General features: G+C 46.9%; 2 protein-coding genes across 2 annotated transcripts in view; one reads left to right on the top strand and one right to left on the bottom strand.

Annotated features, from left to right (window-relative positions):
• Window positions 1-202: 202 nt before the first annotated feature.
• Window positions 203-16,898, top strand: lima1a (LIM domain and actin binding 1a). The gene is made up of 11 exons (XM_053424872.1): window positions 203-353; window positions 2,550-2,726; window positions 3,214-3,259; window positions 5,754-6,149; window positions 12,439-12,484; window positions 12,955-13,034; window positions 14,382-14,447; window positions 14,566-14,617; window positions 14,836-14,900; window positions 15,107-15,240; window positions 15,359-16,898. Exons 2-11 carry the CDS (start codon window positions 2,599-2,601, stop codon window positions 16,362-16,364), a joined length of 2,019 nt encoding a protein of 672 aa, XP_053280847.1. The 5' UTR covers window positions 203-353; window positions 2,550-2,598; the 3' UTR covers window positions 16,365-16,898.
• Window positions 16,899-19,389: 2,491 nt separating this feature from the next.
• spryd3 (SPRY domain containing 3) overlaps window positions 19,390-20,311 on the bottom strand; it is a 47,359-nt gene continuing 46,437 nt past the window's right edge. The window contains exon 11 of the mRNA XM_053424903.1: window positions 19,390-19,646. Coding sequence (XP_053280878.1) covers window positions 19,512-19,646 — 135 coding nt within the window. The 3' untranslated portion in view covers window positions 19,390-19,511. The remainder of the gene's footprint in view (window positions 19,647-20,311) is intronic.

Genomic DNA, 20,311 nt, shown 5'->3' on the forward strand with positions numbered 1-20,311 from the left:
ATGTCTCATCCACTTCCTGTATGAATGTTCTAGTTTCTGTTTTAATTTATTAGTTAGAAATTCAAAAGAAATGTGTCAGTGAAGCTGTCAGCCAATCAGAGCAGAGATGTGTCTTCACAGAAGCGAGCCCACCACTGTAGCTGATTGGCCAGGGGATGGGAGAGCACGTGCATGCCAGGTGGAGGTGAATGCTGCCTCCTTATTGGATGAGTAGTTAAATAGGAGCCAGGAGACCCCGCCCACTTCTCCGTCTGTATAAGATGTCCGGTGGAAACAGGTGAAGAGGAACAACCAGGAGAGACATAAGGTTTGAAGATCCTCAGAGACAGAGACAGAGACAGAGACAGACACAGGTAGGTGGACATTTCTGTTAATCTTTATACTTTAACTTCACTTCAGCTGAAACAGGAAGTTCCTTCAATCTGCTTCTTCTTCTTCTGTTGCTGGATCACTTTGAAAGTTTAGCATCAGATTTTCCTGCTGCTTCGTTTGTGTCTGTTCCACCTGTAACGGAAACAGTTATTCATATCATCGATTCATTGATTAATTGATTAATGGATTGACACAAACATTTCATCGTGTCTCCAATGTGAGGATCTGAATTGAAAACAGAACTTTTAGTCGAAGAGATAAAAACGTATTTTGTGGGATATTTTGAGATCTCATCCATTTTCACTTTCAGATTTGTAGATAATGTAAATAATCATTAGTTCACACTGAGTCTGTTCAGTGGGAGATGGTTTTGTCTACAGTTTTAATATTATAAGTATATAATAAAAGTATATATTGTATGTGTTTTGGTTTGGGGCTTAATTTTAATTGACTAGCTTTGGACCAATCAGATTATCTTTCATAGTCCAGTTATCACACAACAATCATCAGTGATTATTAGACTTTAATCAATATGTCAAATGTGTTGTTTTCAGCTTCTGACATTATATTAAAATGTTTCTCAGTATGAAGATCTACTTCTTCACAAGTGATTGAAGTGTTCAAATCCTTAACTGCAATAAATGTATTAATACTGCAGTACTTTATAATATTGTGAGAAGTACATAACAAGTCCTGCATTTAAGAAAAGAACATGAATAACACCACAAACAAAAAGTTGTCTTTATACATAAAATCTTTAATAAGAATCTATTGAAGATTTTTCTTTCAAGTGAAACAAAGAAAATCAGCAGAAAAAAGTTCACTTCTGAAAAGTTCCAACCTGCAGATGTTTCACCTGTTTGAAGAAATGACTCCGATGATTATTAGTGAGACGCAGTAAAAAGTGAATCACCGGAGACGTGACAACACGAAGACGAGTGTGGTGATGAAGGACGAGTCACAGTGAAGCAGAGCTGTCTCACACGGGCTCACCTGCTCAGTGACGTGGAGTCTGGGTTCGATTCCCTGGAGGCTGCGTCCTCGTCATCGGCCTCGTTCTTTAACTCACCTGAAGTGTGATGACACTTGTGCATCATCAGCTGACGAGGCTGCTGCTGTGTGTGTGTTTGTGCACGTTTGTGAGTGAGTGTGTGTGACCTCCCGACCTGAGGAGCTCAGAAGAGACAAGTTGAGACGAGCTGTTTCCTGTCGGGACCAGTGGAGCTCAGAGGGACACGGTCTGGTCCTACATGGGAACTGTGGGGGGGCTGAGGTTAAAAGGAAGGAAGGAATAATAATAAAATGAATAGATTAATAATGAAGGGAAGGTTTTGACCACCAGAGGGACTGAGCAGGAGTTTTATTTCTTATAAAAACTCTCCTGACGTCCTCGGCTTTTAAAATGGAAAAGATGAGGCACAGATGCCTCAAATATTAAATAATACAGATGTTACCAACTCCAGCTAAACTTCATAAAATGAGACTGATAAAAATCCATGTGAAAAGGATCTGGGAAAGTTCCTCGTTGTGAAATATCTGAAACACGCTAAAACTGGTTTGTGTTCCGACAAAAGTGAGGATCGTTGAAATGATTCTGATTTCATCACGTCAACACATGTTGGACACTGAGTCCTGGGAACACGTCTGATCTCATGTGGAGCTGAACCGGAAATAACAAGTTTATCTGATAACTGATGATGATGACAGATGAGGCGTGTTAACATGAACATGGACAGTCAGAGTGAGGGATCAGGGTTTAGGACGTTTACAGAGAGTGGAAGTCGATGCAGGATAGTGTGTCTGTGTGTGTCTTTGTGTGTCTGTGTCTGTCTGTGTGTGTGAGTTGTCTGCTGCTGGTCGCCCTCGGGCCTCAGTCGGAGCCCTGTCACATGAGAACAGATGGTCGATGGTGACGTCCTCTATTGACTCAGGCGGCGCTGATGTGCAGTCGCTCAGATTGATTGATCTCTGGGAGGTTTCATTCGGACATGACAGAACGTCGTTCACCTTTTCTGATCAGAGACACACAAACAGCTGAGGGACACGTCCACTCGTCAGCTGGAGACGGCCTCGTAAAAGTTTAACAGCCTCAGCAGCTGAGGACAGAGTTTCCTCATTGTCCTCAGATCAGTTTGACTCATTCAGTCGTCCTCTGTCTCTCTCTCTCTCTCTCTCAGCGTCTTGTTTCTGGACGTCCGGCCGATCGATCACTCGCACACACACAACATGGCCTCCGTCGCCCCCCCCTTCAGCCGCAGGCAGTGGGCGTCCCAGTCCCTGAGGGTCACCGCCAAGGAGATGTCCATCGTCTCCGCCCGGGGAAAAACCAACGCCATCGCAGAGCGCTTCAACAAGTGAGTCAGCTCGTCACTTTAATAATTCATCAGCAGCCACTCAGCAGATCAGCCTCAGTTTCCTCGTGTGGCGCCGCACCCCCCCCCCCCCCCCCCCCCCCCCATCTCCTCTGGTGAGAAACCAGGTCACGACGCCTCCTCTCCACTCGGCTGCTTCTCAGTTTCCTCTTTTCTGTAGAAACTGTGACTATCACACCTTCAACCAGTCGAGTGCATGTTGGTTTCTGGTTCACAGACTTCACTGAGTGGAACTGGGCTGAATCTCACCTTCACATATCAACTTACTTCCCCTGTAGTTCCTCTGTCTGACCACCAGAGGAGCCCGTGCTGCTGTGGAGAACGAACACACAGTTTAAAGGTTCAGGGTGTAGACTGTAGAGACCCCTAGTGGTGAGGTTCCATGTTGCAGCTGAACACTTCTCAGCTTTTGTCTGTGGTTATTTTTCTGTCTGTCGTCTCACTCCCTGTCCGTCCCACATGTCCTCAGGTATCAGATGGCAGCGGAGGAGGGAAACGCAGAGAAGAAGAAAACGGTGAGTGTCAGTATGAAAACACAGATTTACTCCTTCACTGAGGAAGTATTTAGATCTGTATTGGCAGTATTACATGTATTTATACTGCAGTAATCTATTACAAGTCCTGTATTTAAGAATATGAGAGCGAGTTTTTCTCTATCAGGCAAAATGTCCTGAATGCATCAAAAGTCAAATCAGGCAGATCTGTTCGTTTTAAGGATTTGAAATGACTCCAGCTGCAAATGAGTTATTCTCAATTCATCTTTAAAATTAAGTTTACAATTAGTAAGTTTAATTATGAGCTGATTATGAAACTGTTAAGTGATGACGTCACCTGAAGTTTCAGTGACATTCCAAGTTGTTGTTGTTTATTATTCCGACATCACATGAACAAACTGTTTCACACCCACTGATCCACACACTGACTTTATGTTAAAGACATCAACACACACACGTACACACACACACAAAGACAGACATACACACACAGACACACACTCCAGCAGTGCACAGAGAGCTCTGGTGAAAGTAGACGAGGAACAATGGCATCTGCTGTTGTGTGGTAACAAGACTCCTCTGACCCACCTGATCTGTGTGTGTGGGGGTGGGGGGTGTGTAAGACACACACCCCTACCCCAGGTCTCACTACAACTCCTGTAGCAACACGCACACATACACACACACACACACACACAAACACACACTTATGAAGCCTCTGGCCTCGTCCTGAGCCGGTTGAACTGAGGCTGTGGAGACGGCTGGGGACCAGAGGGACGGGAGGGACGGACAGGAGGGACGGGAGGGACGGACAGGAGGGACGGGAGAGGGGACGTCCACGTTGTCCAGGCTCATGAGACTTAAGTCTCTTCTCTGGCTCCGGGTCACAAACAGAATTCAGTTTAAATGTCTCTCTCTTACATAATCGACATGTATGCACCAGGTCTGTTTCTCTAAGAACTTTACTGGACTTAGAGAAACTTTATAAATGAAAACTACCGTGTATATGAATGTGTTTCATAACAGAACATTCATATCATGCAGTTCTACAGCTAACAACACATTTCGGTGCCGTCTCACTTTAACACGTTTTGTTAAGTAATATATTTTTGATAGAGAAGGAATGAGAAAGTTCTCTGAAGCTTCATAAACACACGTGTGATATCTGGGTCACGAAGGTTCATCACTTTCTCTCTGAGTCTTTCAGGGAAGTTTCTCTCGCTCTGTTTGGGTTTCTCTCTCTTTTTTACCTTTCACTCATTTCCTGTGTTTTCGCTCCGTCCCTCACTGACGGTGTCTGTTTCTGATTTTCTCTCCCGCCCCCCCGCCCCTCGGCCCCTGCACTCCCTCTGTTTCCTCCTCCTCTCCGGGTTGTAGGGGGGGGGGGGGGCTGCTGGCTTCTCTGATCACTCTTCAAGTCTCTCACATCTGGGACGGGTTGTAGCATTTCCAGCCGGTCAGTAGACGCACACAGACACACACACACACACACGGTCGCACAACGCTGAGAGGACAGCCGGGTCGTCCTCCTCCTCGCTCTCTGGTTTTCAACTCTCCACTCTGACAGTAAGAAACGTGTGTGCAGCTGGTTCCAGGTCTGTGGCCGCTGAGCAGCTCTTTGTCTTTTTGGTGTGGTTGTGTCTCTTCGGTCTTTTTTCTTCTGACTCTGCAGAACGCTGCAGGTTGAGTTCTGGAGTTTTCTTACCTCCAGTGGCCTGAGTCACAGTCTGATGAGGAAATGAAAAACCGCTTGAAAGAAGCGGAAACGTCTTGATGTCTCCGGCTCTTTGTATCTGAGCTGCTGGTTTCTCACGTCTCTGTTTGAAATCCTCCTTCATCCAAACTCCTTCTCATGAGTTTCACTGGTGAACTCGTCTTCAGCTGCTTTGATCCATGTGACGGTTCTTTGAACATCTGGATTTAACAGATTTTTCACTTCTTTGTCTTTTTTGCTTCCTGATCGATTTAGTTTATCTTGTGTGAAATAAACTCGACTAAATACTAATGGTCTTTTTGTTGTTGTGTTAAAAGGATCAGTCATTTGACAGGAAGTTAACTTTCTATATCTAATGTTGAAGGTTGTTTTGAAAAATCCAGATGCAACTTGAGAATTTGCTGCTTTTTTTTTTTTTAATTCTCTGTAAAACAGAATTTTGATGACATCACCTTGATGGTTAAGATTATTGTAACAAATGAATTAAAATGAGTAACAAAGAATAACAGAATAGTTGAGACCTTGAATCAGAAGATGGTTAATTTGCATTGGCTGATCTACAGTCAGTTTCTGGACAGTTGCACAGTTTGTGTTCCTGCACATGCAATTATGAGTAAATTGTGAAACTGCACCAAAGTCTGTTTTATCGTTTGAAACCTCCTCAGGTGAGTTTATGAAACTACCTGATATGAGATCCTTTTCAAGAGGAACCAAGGAGCTTGAAGCTGAGACACAAATAATCAAATGCAGAATCCCAGCCTCAGGATCAGTGAGTGAATAACAGCTGCTTGTTCTCCGCAGGCTGCAGCACCTCTGCCCTCAGCGCTGCGCAGCGGGAGTCTGAGTGTTTTAAAGAAACGCTGGGAGCAGCAGCCATCGTCCTGTCACAGAGCCCGACCCCAGGAGGCCACACCCTGCGGCCCCGCCGACCCTCAGACCCCCAGCAGCCAATCCACGGGCCCCAAACCCTCACCAGGGTCACTGTTCAGGAGCAGCTCGGACGCCTGGAGGAGCTCCACCGTCCCCCAGGACCCGGACCCGGAGCCACAGCCTGAGACCGGTGAGGACCAGCTGGACCTGACGGACATGGAGGAGCCGCCGAGCAGAACCACCGAGGAGCTGGAGTGTGAGAAGCCCAGCGTCCCCCTCAACAGCCTGAAGAGGATGTTCGAGACGGGAGAGAAGCCGAGAGACGAGGTGAGTCTGTCCTTCTTCACCTGATCTGCATGAAGACTCACAGTGGGGGGGGTAACTAAGTACATTCACAAGAGTACTTTAGTTGAGTACATGTTTGAGGCCCCTTACTCCACCACAATCCATAGGGAACTTATTTTTACTTTACTAATATAATTATGTTGCAGTACATTGATAATCTAATAACACAATATACTGCACTCCTAAAGAAGAATGAGGTCATCTAGTACTTTTGATATTTAAAGCAGTTTTTTAAGATTAATATCTTTACACAAACGTAACATCTGGATTCAAAGTGTTTTAAACCTTCATGAAGGATTTATTTATCAGACTGCAGCAGTTTGGACTGAACCCAACACACTGCACACTCGTTGTACACCACTAGTTTGGCTCTGGTTGTTGTGCGTTTGTCTTTTTGTTGTCATGTGTGTGTTTCTCCTGCTGTGACGATGATGATCAACGGGTTCGTGAATCGTTTAGTTTGAGAGGACAAAAAAAAAAAAGAAGACATCTGCTTGTTCTCAAAGAATCAGAACTGTCATGCTTCAGTCACATGGTGCAACCTCACTATCCTTCATCTCACACACGCACACACACACAGACACACACACTCAGCTGACTCTCATCTCCTCTGCTGCCCCGGCTTCACGCTCCCCGGGGCAGCTGATTGTTTGTGGAGCAGAAGGTGGAGGCCTTTTAACGTCCGGTCATGAAAGTCCCTGGAGGCGTGTCCGATGTGAAGTGCTGGTTCTCGAGGTGTGACTCGTTAACAACGGCCACGCTGTGCTTCCTGTGCACAGAGCGTCCATTTACCACAGAGCGTCCATTTACCACAGAGCGTCCATTTACCACAGAGGGAGCATTACGAGTCATTATGAGGCTTTAAACAGCTCAGAACACTGATGATTCACTGTGTAACTGACCCCCGAATCAGCCTCCTAATCCATTCACTGCACATGTTCCGCTCTTTATTTGGACTTGGGAAATAACACTGTTAGAGTTTCTGGAGTCGATCTTAAAGTGAAGAACTCACAGGGAAACAGACTCTGCATCCAGACAGCCTTTTCAAAATAAAACCATCTCTGTCCACACAAGCGTGTTGGCTTAAAATCAGTTTTAATCTACGAACACGCCTGGAAACACGCATCACATGACCTCATGTCCACTGGACACGTGTGGGCTGGTGTCAATAGAACAACATCTTGTCTCCTCCACATTCACACAGTTGTATAAAATGTAAAGTACAGACAGGAACTGACCCACAATCAGGTCAGTGACTCATGTCGTTGATTCTCTGTGATGAGTTCTACTCTGAGGCCGGTGGTTCTTCTTCATGAAGGAGGTCATGTGGTACGAGTCGGACGAATCAGTGAAAGCTACGTTGTGAAAGAAAAGCCAGAATCAGCCAGAGGTCGTGAGTCATCGTTTCCAAACATCTCAGGTTCGGCTCCGGAGTTTTTTTAACTGAAGCTTGAACCAGCAGCTTCTACAAACTTCTCTGTTCTATCGATTCTAAATCTCCAGAGTCGTGTGAAGCAGAGTTGATGAGTTTTTAAAAACAGAAACTTGGTCCATTTTTAGACCTGAACCCGGAGGAGCTCAGCAGAAAGGGGTTTGGACTTCCTGCTGAGTTTTCCTCGGGAGATTCTTCTACGGATGAATCCACTCGTCTGTGGAGATCACGTGTTTTTAGTTTAAAGAAAATCAACCCTGGTGTCGACTGATCTCACCACAAACTCTCTCGACCTCCTCGTCTGCTCCTTCATCCCGAGATGTGCGTTTTCTTTTTTGCATTTTTCACACGTCAGCTCCTCTGGATGCTCTGCAGACGTTTCACCAGGAGGCTGCAGGAAGCACTCAGATGTTTCTGTTGTCACATGCAGCTCCTCTCTGGAGCTCGCTGCAGGTCTGAACCGGTTTCATAAAGATCCTCGTCCTCAGCAGCAGTTCACACAGAAGAAGAATCAGATTGTCCTCGTCAGTTTAGTTTAGTTGTTTCATGAGATTTGTTGAGGAGAAGAGAAACTGAGCTCATCCTTTAACCGTCAGATGGTTTTTGTTGAGATTCCACGAGATCCAAAGTCAACACCGGATCGACTCCTGGCAGAGAAACGTGCTGGAGACATTAGAAAGTGGATTTTCCGTTTAAACACTGAGATCAAGCGGCGCTCTGGGAGTTTGGGGGATTTTTGTTCATGACTCGTTGCATAGTTGTGTTACTGAAGGAGGAATTGTTTGAGGAGTTGAGCAGTAAAATCCGATCTGACTCACGAGGCTCCAGAGCTGCGTCTCTTTGTTGAGCTGCACAGGATGATGTCATGGTGCAGGCTCATGACTGCAGACAGCTGATCTGACCGTCTCCCCCGAGGGCCCCCCCCCACATGCCCCCCCTCATAAATCATCCCTGTGCTCCACTTTCTGCTCCCCCCCCCACCTCCCTCCTCCTCCTCCTCCTCCTCCTCCTCCTCCCACACACGGTCAAATACCTCCACCTCGGCTGTGGCCTTGTTCTTCAGGGCTCAGACGGGTGAGTTTTCTTCAAGCGTCCAAACAAGGACGAATATTTCAAACAGATTTAGTTTGTAAAGACGATATCTACACAAATCACACACTCTGCCTCGTGGGGATTAACAAAGTGCAACATCGTCTGTTCTCAACCCACAAGAAGAAACGATGACACACACAGAACCCTCCGAGTCGTGAGGATTCATCTCGAGGACGAAGAGAAGAGAAACACAACAAAACCACAAAACGACAATATTTACAACATTGAAGAGAAAACAAAATGTCTGACAGAGATGACGCAGCAGAAATAAGTCATGTCAGTAATAGTACGTCAGTAGTTAAATAGTTTTTTATCTACTTGCAGTTGTTTGAATGATTTACTGAACTTTAAACCCAAGATCAAAAACTTTCAAAATAAAAGCTCTGCAGTTCAGCTGGACAAACGCAACAAAACAAACCTTGTGCTTTTACTTTGAAGAACCTTCTTATCAATTAGAAATATATTGAACTGCCTCATGAAGACCCCCCCCCCCCCCCCCCCCCAGCTGCTATGGAAATGATGCCACGCCCATTTCTGACGGGAAATCGTGCATCACCAGACACAATGAAATTAATGAGACCCCCCCCCCCCCCCACCACACACACACAGCTCAGCCCCTCCTCTGCCCCCCCCTTACAGCACCAGCTGCTCCACCACCCACTGTCCCCCGTGACTCCATCCCCCCCCCCCCCCCCCCCCCCGTATGCCTGCCGCTGTGTCCCGCTGATTTAACTCACCCATCTGTAACCCCTCCCCCCTTCCCTTGTCATCCCCACCTTCATTCAGCCACACCCCCCTTTGAACAGCCCCCCACCCGGAACACCTGCTCCCCCCACTGAAGCCCTCTCCAGAGCCCCTGCCCCCGGTCTCCCCCCCGGTCTCCCCCCTCACGGTGACTCAGACCCTCTCAGTCTGGGTCTCTCTCTCTCCTGGAGCTCGTCTCCCTCAGAGCTGCGTCTCCTCAGTTTCTCTGCGTCTCCTCGTCTTCCTCATTCTCTGGCTCTAACTTCACGAGAGGTAATTATGACGTCTTCCTTCACGTTTGACTTCCTGTCTCCGTCTCTGTCTCTGTCTCTGTCTCTGCAGCAGGAAGACGACACAGCTGCAGACAGTCAGAGATGAAAAACAGCTTCTCAAAGAACTTTATCATTTTGTACTGATGGACTGAGTCGCTCCGGTTTAACAGTTTAATATTTCTAATAACTCTGTAGATGCTTCGTCTTCTGTCTTTGTTTTGGGGGTGGGGTATGGTCTTTGTGTGAGGTGTGTGTCTGTGTGTGTGTGGGGTGGGTGGGGTCACGAGGGGAAGTCAATCTGTCCGTCTGAGCGGGAGCTTTAACAGTATCAGGATTAGCAGCAGATTCTTTGTCTCGTGCCGCTGATCCAACGTCCTGAGATTCCACCGACGGTTTGTTTACATCCCACTGACCGCTCTGCCCCCCCCCCCCCCCCCCCCACACACGCCGTCCACATGCCCAGCTACCTAATCCCCCCCCCCAGGGACAGATCCCTTATTCTAATGACTGTTTCCTTTGTTGTGTTTTTTGTCTGTCCTTGAGAATCAGGCTCAGTCCACACTTCTCTGTTTTCCTCTGAAAACACATGAACTCAGTTTCAGAGAAGCTGAATCGGAGACGTTTATAAACTGGTCCCAGTTCAGTCTGGACGAGCAGAAACTGGGATGTTGGGAAACGATGACTCAGGCTGTTTGCTGATTGGTCTTTAAGGTCGACTGACTAGGTCTTCAGTTTTGTCAATAAACGTAAACTCAGAGCAGATGTATATACTTATACATGTGTGTGTATATGACTCATGTACTAATTTGTACAACACTAAACTTCTGATGTAAAGCTTGAAAGTTACTTTGTCCCTTTGTCCTCAGGTTCATGATGTTTGTGAGTCAGGCTGCAGATTGTTCGACTCTTTTCTGTTTGTGGTGAAAGTGAAAGTTAAACATGTTTACTTTAGAAGGAGATAACAAAGCGGGGGGGGGGGGGGGGGTTGGGGGGGCAGTTTATCATCATCGTACTGTTACTTGGAAACTTGCGTTGAACAGAAACGAGAAATAGCTGAACCCTGAGTCACTGATGAGCAGGAACTTGTCTGAACGTTGTGAAACAGCTGCTGTGTTTATCTGTTGTGAAATCTTCCTCCACCTGCTGACTCCTGCAGGGGTGGGGGGGGGGCAGCGACCTCCACCTGGTACCGAACCTGAAGCAGAGACCAGATGACGTCTTTCTGTTCTCAGAAGCGTCTTCTTGTAGATTTGAGTCTTTGTTCGTGTTTTTTCTCGCCGACTGGAGAACGAGTAGAAGCGTCGGTTGTGTAACGGTGGAAGGACGGGTGTGTGGGACGCAGGCATCGACCTGCCGGCGTGGGTGTGACGGCTCGGGCAGAGTTTAGACTTGTCAGCAGATCAACCGACGATAACACAAACACAAGATGATTTAAGATCCTGCAGCTCTGAACACGAACCTGCTTCAGATTCCAAACTCTCTCCCTCCAGTTGTTGTTTGTGGATTCATGTGAAAAGAGGCTCTGCAGCGGAGGAGCATGTATCTGATCTGATCTGGGATCTGCACCTGGGCTCGTTGACCTTTTGTTAAAGCCGGTGCATCATTTTCATTTCTCAGGAAATCGTCTGTTAGATTTCTCACATGGTCTCAGGTTCCATCTTTACCTATTATTCAGTTTTAAACCCTCAGTGACACATGGCTGCTCCATCAGGCTCCTCGTGTGCAGCACAGACTTGTTGTGTGAAGTCGTCACACAAGTTAAAGTTTGTTGATTCTGTGGAAACTTTCAAAAACCAGTTTAAAAATCCATTTGAAGTTCTGGTCACATGATTTATTAACGTCTAATATTCAATTTTTAGCTCAGTTTTTGGTCTCTACCGACTTCTGAGGGAAATATCTGACTCTACTTGTGTGTTGGTTTGTGTGTGTGTTTGTGTGTCTCTTTCGCTGGTCTCTAAGTCGTCTTCTGTTGTGTTGCCAACAGCCTTCAAATCAAAACGAGATTTTCTGTGGACTCATCACTTCTGTCTCTACAAGTCCAAACAGTTTAAACAGGAATTCAGCTGATTCGTGTTCCAGCTCCTTCTCTTCATACTTTTCACTGATTGTCTGTTTAGACTCGTGTGTATGTGTAAAGTTCAACACAAACAAACTTTAGTTTCTATCTTAATAATAATCAGTTAAAACCAGTTTACATGTGATGAAGATTTGTTCAAACAGACATTTAAGAATCTTCTAGTTCTGGTCTCATATCTGCCGCTTGTTTTCTTTTTGGTTCTTGTTGATCAGAAACTGAATCTGGTCCGAAAGCAGAAAAACGATTTTGGTAAAATTATGTTTTCATAGTAAATTAATAGAATTTACTATGAAAACAACAACAGTGACATGATCTGTTTGTTTAGTGGCCGACTGTGAACAGACGGAGTGAGTGTCTCAGACTCCGTCTCCCTGAGCCCATAAGGGGATTAGAGTGGTTTGGACTGGAGACACACACACACACCCCCCCCCCCCCCCCCCAACACACACACACACACACACACACACACTAGTCTTGTTCATCCATCTGCACTTCGATCATGCCGATGGACACGAGTGCTTTTTGTGTGTTTGCTCCATTGACTGAAACATGTGAGTGTGTTGTGTTTTAAAAACAGCTTCACATGACACACAAAGCTGTTGTTCACTTTGACTTGTGTTGACGTTGCTGACCTTGTTGTTGTTGTTGTTGCAGGAGTCCGGAGAACAGACGGGTGATAACATGGAGCAGATACTAGGAGGTACAGTGGACGTGTTTATGTTTCATCACATGTTACAGATCTGGAGGATGTGAATTTAAAGCCTCTCTGATCAAAGTGTTATATCTTTTAAACTCTGACTCAGTTCCACTGAGCGTTTTAGCTTCTTTAATAATAATAATAATATAATTGTTGATTCGTGTCACATCTGGATCCTGCAGCTCTTGATATGTTCGTCGTAAGATTAACATTTTTAACTTTCTTTAAGGGATTCCTTTTGGCCACTAGGAGGCAGCACAACAAACTAAACACATCACTGATGTATTGTCACTTTAAACAATATTGTTTATTTAGTTGTGTTCCAGGTCACATGACGCATTTAAAACTTCCCGAAGACCTAAACAGGTTCCTGAGAACCAGGTTTAATTCTGCTGACTCTACAGCATCACTTGATCTGAACTGTGTGTCTGTGTGTGTCTGTGTGTGTGTGTGTCTGTGTGTTGTCGGAGCAGATGGAAGTCTCGCTGACTCCACCCCTCTCCGGGACAGGATGGCCCTCTACCAGGCGGCCGTCTCCAAACAGGACGTCACCGTGAGTCACTCTCTCATCACATGTTAGTCTGAGGTCAGGAAGTGAAGTGGGCATGAAAAGCTCGGACTGGGTTCGGACTGGGAGTGTTGGGAGTCTTAAACCCAGAGGTCTGCTCGGTGTCTCCTGTGTCTCCTGTAGGGTGGAAACCTGACGAGGACTCGTGTGTGTGTCAGGGCGTTTTACAAGAAATGTGTGTGTGTATATATATATATATATAGTGAGATTATCGAGTCTGTGGTTGTGTGTGTGTATATATCTGTCCTGTCTCTGAAGTCACACTCCGAGTGTGAAGCAACAGAAAAGAGAATAGAAAGTTACAATCTGGAGGGACATGGGGACATTGACTCTCTTCTTTCTGGAGGGACATGGGGACATTGACTCTTCTTTCTGGAGGGACATTGGGACATTGACTCTCTTCTTTCTGGAGGGACATTGGGACATTGACTCTTCTTTCTGGAGGGACATTGGGACATTGACTCTTCTTTCTGGAGGGACATGGGGGTATTGACTCTCTTCTTTCTGGAGGGACATTGATTCTCTTCTTTCTGGAGGGACATTGGGACATTGACTCTCTTCTTTCGTAAGGGACATGGGGGTATTGACTCTTCTTTCTGGAGGGACATGGGGACATTGACTCTTCTTTCTGGAGGGACATGGGGGTATTGACTCTCTTCTTTCTGGAGGGACATTGATTCTCTTCTTTCTGGAGGGACATTGATTCTCTTCTTTCTGGAGGGACATTGGGACATTGACTCTTCTTTCTGGAGGGACATGGGGACATTGACTCGCCTCCTTCTGACTAAAGTGTTGATAAGAGACTTGTTATCCGTCCCTGACTCAGCTGATTGTTTCAGAGCCTGTAGAACTCTGTCCTCTTTGGTTTTCAGCCACAGGAACAGACAGAAGACGACATTACAAGTCCTGAGACGCAGCCTGGACAGACAACATGTGTCCAGAGTGATCAGTAGAATCTTTAAATCTCTTCTAAACCAGAGTGAAGAGGCTGGACACTGATCTCCTGACAGTTCAGTCTGTAGCTGCTCAAGAGATTTTTAATTCAGCTGCAGGAATCCAGACGTGATGAGATGAAGGTGTTTGAGATGTTCTGTGATTTTAATGTTTCGATCGATCACATGCTCGTTGTGGTCGTTGATTCAAACCACGAGGTCACAGGACAGTTTTATTTACTCTGAAGCCTTCAAGGTGACTGCTTGGTGCTTTGGTTAAATCCAATCATCAGAACAGACTGTGCAGCCAAGACGCAGCTCATGAGAGACGGAGGCGGCTCGGTCCTGAACGAGGAGCGTTGAAATATCTTTGTCCCTTTTGTCTTTGTTTGTGTCTCAGAGCGATCAGCTGGACGGGTTCTGTGGGAAGCAGAAGGAGAACGTCCCTCCGTGCTCTCTGGACCTGGTGAGCAGACGAATCCTGTTCAGATGATTTCAAATGATCATAAATAACTTCATGTGTGTGAAGTCGTGTCGAGATCAAATCCACAGGATGAATGTCTTCTTCTCTTCTCCTGTTGCAGAGTTCAGAGTCCGACGCAAACGTCAGAAGAGTTTTAACTTCAGAGAGCAACGGTGACTCACTTTATAACTTCAAGAGCTTATTAGAAAACTTTATCTTTTTTTATTTCATATTATAATTATTTTAAAAGAGAGGGAATCACATTTATTTCTTTATTTTCTTTATCCCATGATTTATGCTCTAGTGTACTGTTATTAAATGTGAGGACAGCTCCCTCTTGTGTTCAGACCATGTCGGTGCCTCCTCTCATCCTGCTCTCTGACCCCCTCAGGTTCTGGTCCCAGCACCCCAGTGTCCTCCAATCAGAAGGACTCGTCTCAGCTCAAGACTCCCAGAGTAAGTACTTCACCTCCTGTGAGAAGAACTGAGATCAGTTCAAAAGACTCAGAAGTTATTAAAAACTCAAATATTCAGCAGGAAACTGTTAAAACCTGAAGGATTCTAGACAGTTTGGTGGATTTGTTATGGCAGCATGTGGCTGCAGGGGGCGCTGTCGCTCAGGAACATGTTGCAGCTTTAACAGATTTTGGTTTGTTGTGCAGAACTTCCGGCCGCCGGTGAGGGAGACCTGCGTGTCCTGTGAGAAGACGGTGTATCCTCTGGAGAGGCTGGTGGCCAATCAGCACGTCTACCACAGCTCCTGCTTCCGCTGCTCGCACTGCAACACCAAGCTCAGGTGAGGAGGAGGAGGAGCCAAACACAACCCTCGACCAATCAATGCACTCGTTTACTCAGCAGTCACTTCAAGGAGGTTTTCTGGACGCGTCACTAACTTCTTCTTCCTCTCCTCCCAGTCTGCTGAACTACGCCTCCCTGCACAACAACGTGTACTGCAAGCCACACTTCTGCCAGCTCTTCAAGGCCAAGGGCAACTACGACGAGGGCTTCGGCCACCGGCCCCACAAGGAGCTGTGGGAGAGCAAAGGCGACGCCGCCGAGTCTCCGCCCCCGAGCAGCCTGAAGATCCCGAGCTCGGCCCCGGCCCCGGAGCTGGAGAGCCCCCTGGTGGAGGACTCCCCTCTGGCCAAGGTCAACGTGCTGATGGCCACGATGGAGGCGCTGGGTCAGGGGTCGGCAGAGAAGGCCGACCGGCCCAGCGAGACGCGCCGACTCAAGATCTCCTGGCCGCCACGCACAGAGCCGGGGGAGGGCGGGGCCACCGCAGAGGGGGGGTCTGCTGGTAAACCAATCAGAGCCAAGTGGCCCCCGGAGGAAGACTCCCCCTCCTCACCCACAGAGGAGGCCAGGGAGACGGCCAGTCTGCGCCAGAGCTCCTCCCTGAAGGAGCGCAGCCTCCCCTTCACGCTGGCCACCAGCCCTGACTCCAGGAGGCAGAGTTCACCTCCTCCTCCTGAGGAGCTCAGCCCGGAACCCTCCGGCATGGAGCTGCAGCTCGGAGACGGCCAGTCGTCCTCCAGCCAGACGCCCACCGAAGACAACTGTGTCGACATTCACACCAGCTCAGGGGAGGAGGAGCAGGAGGAGCAGCAGGAGGAGGAGGAGCAGCAGCATCATGTTGTCCAGGAGGAGAAAGAGGAGGATGCTCTGGGCGGACAAGCTGAGCAGCAGGAGGAAGACGAGGTGGATAAGATGGAGGATGAGGAGGAAGATGGAGGCGTGTTGGAGGAGATGCTGATGGAGCAGGTGGAGGCCAGGTCGTCCCAGGACGTGGGATTCTGGGACAGCGAGGAGGTGGATGATAAAGAGAAGGAGGAGGAGGAGGAGGAGGCGCTGACCGTGGAGGAGATGATCAAACGTAACCGTTTCTACGAGGAGGAAGAGGAGGAAGAGGATGTGTGAGGCCAACACGTCGACTTCCAGGACTTTCTCTTCCTCTTCCTCTTCTTCTCTTCCTCCTCTCGCTGCAGTTTCCAGTACATTCTCTCTCTTCTTCTGTATTCGTGCCTCTTTAAACATTTCAACTCATAGTTTTTACTGTTGCTTCGGCATGATTAGTTTTTTTTAACTGAAATATTTGAAACTACATGTTAGGAATATTTTTAGAAACAGAAAAAGTTGTGACACGTTGAATATGCATTTTTAACTTTGTGTACTTCCTGTTGTGATGATGCTGTTTTCTTGGGACGCCTCTGGATCGATCACCAGCTCCGTGCTCTTATCACACGAGAAGTGGGAAACTCACTCGTCTCTTAGGAGCAAAGTTCAAAGTGAAACTCTGAAGCTGCTCAGCCCGAAAAAGAGAAATACATTTCCTCTTTTTATTGAATAAATCTGTCACTTTCTTCTTGTTTTGCATTTGAATCACGATCTTTTTAGAATCAGGGACCAAACTTCCTAAACTTCTACTGTTCAAATAAATTGTTATTTACTAAACATGTGAGTTTGTGTCAAATGTGTTTGTACAGATTCTTGTTAATGAGTGTTTGTGTTTTTATGATTCCACTTGTGTTAATTTCGTCTCGAGCCGATTTGATTCGTCAATATTGTTTCCTTCAAAGTTTTTGAAGCTTTCATAATATCTTAGCTACCACTTCTTTTGTTATTTAATTCCATCAGGAAGAAGCTTGAGTCATCACTCATGTGGTGATTTTGTCTGTTGATCTATAAATTTAGTGATGAACTTATTAGAAAATGACAAAACAGGGAACACAAATGATAAACAGTCTTTAAATATGTGAAATCTGGTGCAGCTTGAATGAGTCTAATGGACAAAGAGTTTAAGAACCACAAGAATTTCAAAATAAATTTAATTGAGAATAGACGATAACTGGTTCTAAATGAAAACATCTGTAAAATATGAACCAGATTCATGAATCAACCTTTTTTAAATGGATTGAGAAAGTTAGAAATCAGTAGACACAGCGTTGTTACTTCACTGAACCTTTATTGATGATCAAACATGTACTGAACAAGGCCGTTATAGTGCAATGTCAACAAGGCCAGAGATTATCAATATTATTTATTACAGGACTGAAGAAGTAAAGAGATGCTACAAAGATCTTTAACCAGATTTCACTTGAATTTGGTTTAAATGTCATTTCTGTTGTAAACTGAGATTCTGAGTAAACTTAAATACGAGTGACTTTAAAACCCTGAACGTCGAAGTGGAGGAAACGTCCACATCAGTGTCACATTAATATCTTTGCACTGCCTAGCTTCAGTTTTACAGTTCAGACATGTACACAAGTCTCTATCCGGCCCTGCAGGACAACAACAACACACTGATTTACACAATTCTTACACATTTCATCGATGGCTCGAAAATCAAACGCACAACAGCTAAAAACAAACGTACAATCTCCAGCAGATTTGTGATTCAACAGTTAAACCCTGTGTCGTGATTATACAGCATGTTAGTGTTACTGTTCTCAGGATCCTCGCTGGTCGACATGCAAAACGACACCACAACAAGAACCTGCTGTGTGCACCTCGTGGGGGGGGGGGGGGGGACAGACACACACAGATAACCGTGAGAGACTTGATGGAGGTTTTGGTTAACCCGTTCAGCTGATGCATTAAAATCATTTCCTTTAATCAAACACAAGACAAGAGACGAACTTTTAACTTTCCAGCCGAACACGACATTATTCTGACTTCACAGGTGAACGAGGAGAAAATGAAATGTCTACGTGTCAGAAAAACAGAGACAGTGAGAGAATGATCCAGTTCCACAGCTCGGACTCAGGTGACGGTAGATCAGGGTCTCAGGGTCGTGGGGACTTCGGTCCTGAGGGAACTGATCACGAGTGTGATCGACCCAAACTCCTCCTGAGATCTGACGCCTGTTAATCTTTTAAAATAGTAACTTCCTTCTTCATAGCAGCACATTGGTTCTCTCTCTCTCCTTCACACCAACACACACAAACATCTGGAACCTCTGACGGGATAAAAACATTATTTGTGAGATCTGATCAAACGACTTCACAGGAGACGGATCCAGGACGAATGTTTTAAAGTCTCATCACTTGTGTTCAGGTCCCTCAGGACAGACATCGGGGGGGGGACGGACAGGGCGGGTCCATAGCACTGGTGCACTGGACTGAATCATACTGGATTGTTATTCTGTCCACCCACTGGTTTGCACGTCTCCCCACGTCACATAGTCAAAGTGCAAAATCAATTCACGCTCCCTGAACCTTTGACGTAGAAGATCATTTTAAATATGTATTTTGCAGATTCCTTGTAGAAAATATTCCTGATGTGTTCGTTTGATCGTTTCCGACACGAGACTAGAAAAATAATCACAAATCTATTGATCCGCCCTCAGGAGCAGAATCGCATGTTTGGTTTGAGATAGAAGATGAAACGGATCCAGAGCAGCAGCTCCCTGATCGCTCACCAGGGGGCAGCGTCACCCAGAGAGAGGAGAGGAGCCGGGCTGAGGGAGGGAGGGAGGGAGAGGGAGGGGGGCTCTGTCACCTGAAACATAAAGTGCCAACGAGCTCTGACTCGGCACAACTGTTGGCCTCGCTCTGCTTTGCTTTGGGGCCGTGACGAGCTGAACAGAAGCTGGAGCCTCAGGAGCGGGGGGGGGGGGGGGGGCAGCTCAGTGTCCCAGAGACGAGCTTCATGCAGGACGAGGAGAGAGGACGAGAGGACGAGGAAAGAGGACGAGGACGAGGAGAGAGGACGAGGCGAGGGGACGAGGAGAGAGGACGAGGAGAGAGGACCACAGCAGAGACGGTTGCATAGAATCCACAGTTACACGTCTTTCAGGAGTCGCCTGCTCCCGGACTCACGTCACCCAGGATCTCTGCTACTACACAACCAGGGGGGGGGCCCCGGTGGTGCTCCTGCTTATGATTGTGTGTTTCTTATATAAATAAAAGCCGGGGGGGGGGGTGGGGGGGGGGGGGGAGCGTCGTGCATGTGTGCAGCTGATCTGCGTGTGTTCTGGTGAGTGTGAGCAGCATGCTAGGCGACCGTGGGTGAGCTCTACAGCGCAGCCAGCTGTTTGCAGGGCGTCACGAGTCCGAGTGCCTGAGCTCAGCCGCTGAGAGGATGCAGATCCACCTTCACCTTCTCGCCGCTGCTCAGCATCCCCACGGTGGGGTAGAGGCCACCAGGGGGAACCAGCATCTCCCTCCGGCCCATCAGCTTCCCGTTCCTGGTGAAGAACACCTGCGGGACCACAGGGGGCGACAGCGAGTTAAGATAAACAAACACAAAGCTTCTGGGTGAAGGTAAATCCTCGGATGGAGCGATGGAGGAATTAGTCAAGAGAAGAGAAGTCTTACGTAACGACTGATTCTTAAACAAACTCCACCTGAGAGCCCTCGGAGCGTGACCAGGACTTATGTGCAGTTAGGATATTGTTAAGCAAACAGGAGACAGTGTAACGTCTGTCTTCTCGCGGGGGTGAAAAGTCAATGTTTGCACAACGTGTCTCCACTAAACCAGCGAGTGATCACACATCATCCAGCTGTTCTCAAAAGAACATCAACAAGCTCCTCGATGCTAATGCGAGGGCTTCGCTCCAAGTCCGAGAACAAACACTGACACACGAAACACAACAAGACAAGTTCGGTGAAGTGTGTGTCTTCAGTTCATCAGGCTGAGTCACACACACCCAGTGTGCCACCCACTGCAGCGCTGCTCAGGCACTGGTGAAGGTATGTGACTGGTTTCATAGGTAAGAACAACACACACACATGAACACACACATGCACGTGCAGCCATGCCCATAGTGGCCTGTTGTGGAGCGTTGCACTCTGGGTAAATGTGTGCTGCTGGATAAATATTAACAAATCCCTGGATTACAGTTCAGCCTCTTCCTTCTCACCCAC

The sequence above is a fragment of the Pleuronectes platessa genome, chromosome 6, assembly GCF_947347685.1.
Source record: "Pleuronectes platessa chromosome 6, fPlePla1.1, whole genome shotgun sequence".
In the NCBI taxonomy this organism is placed as follows: Eukaryota; Metazoa; Chordata; class Actinopteri; order Pleuronectiformes; family Pleuronectidae; genus Pleuronectes; species Pleuronectes platessa.

Coding starts and splice junctions, on each gene's coding strand:
- lima1a (XM_053424872.1), top strand. CDS start 2,599: ATGGCCTCCGTCGCCCCCCCCTTCAGCCGCAGGCAGTGGGCGTCCCAG. Junction 12,485..12,954: donor CATGGAGCAGATACTAGGAG/GTACAGTGGACG, acceptor TTGTCGGAGCAG/ATGGAAGTCTCGCTGACTCC. Junction 13,035..14,381: donor TCTCCAAACAGGACGTCACC/GTGAGTCACTCT, acceptor TTTGTGTCTCAG/AGCGATCAGCTGGACGGGTT.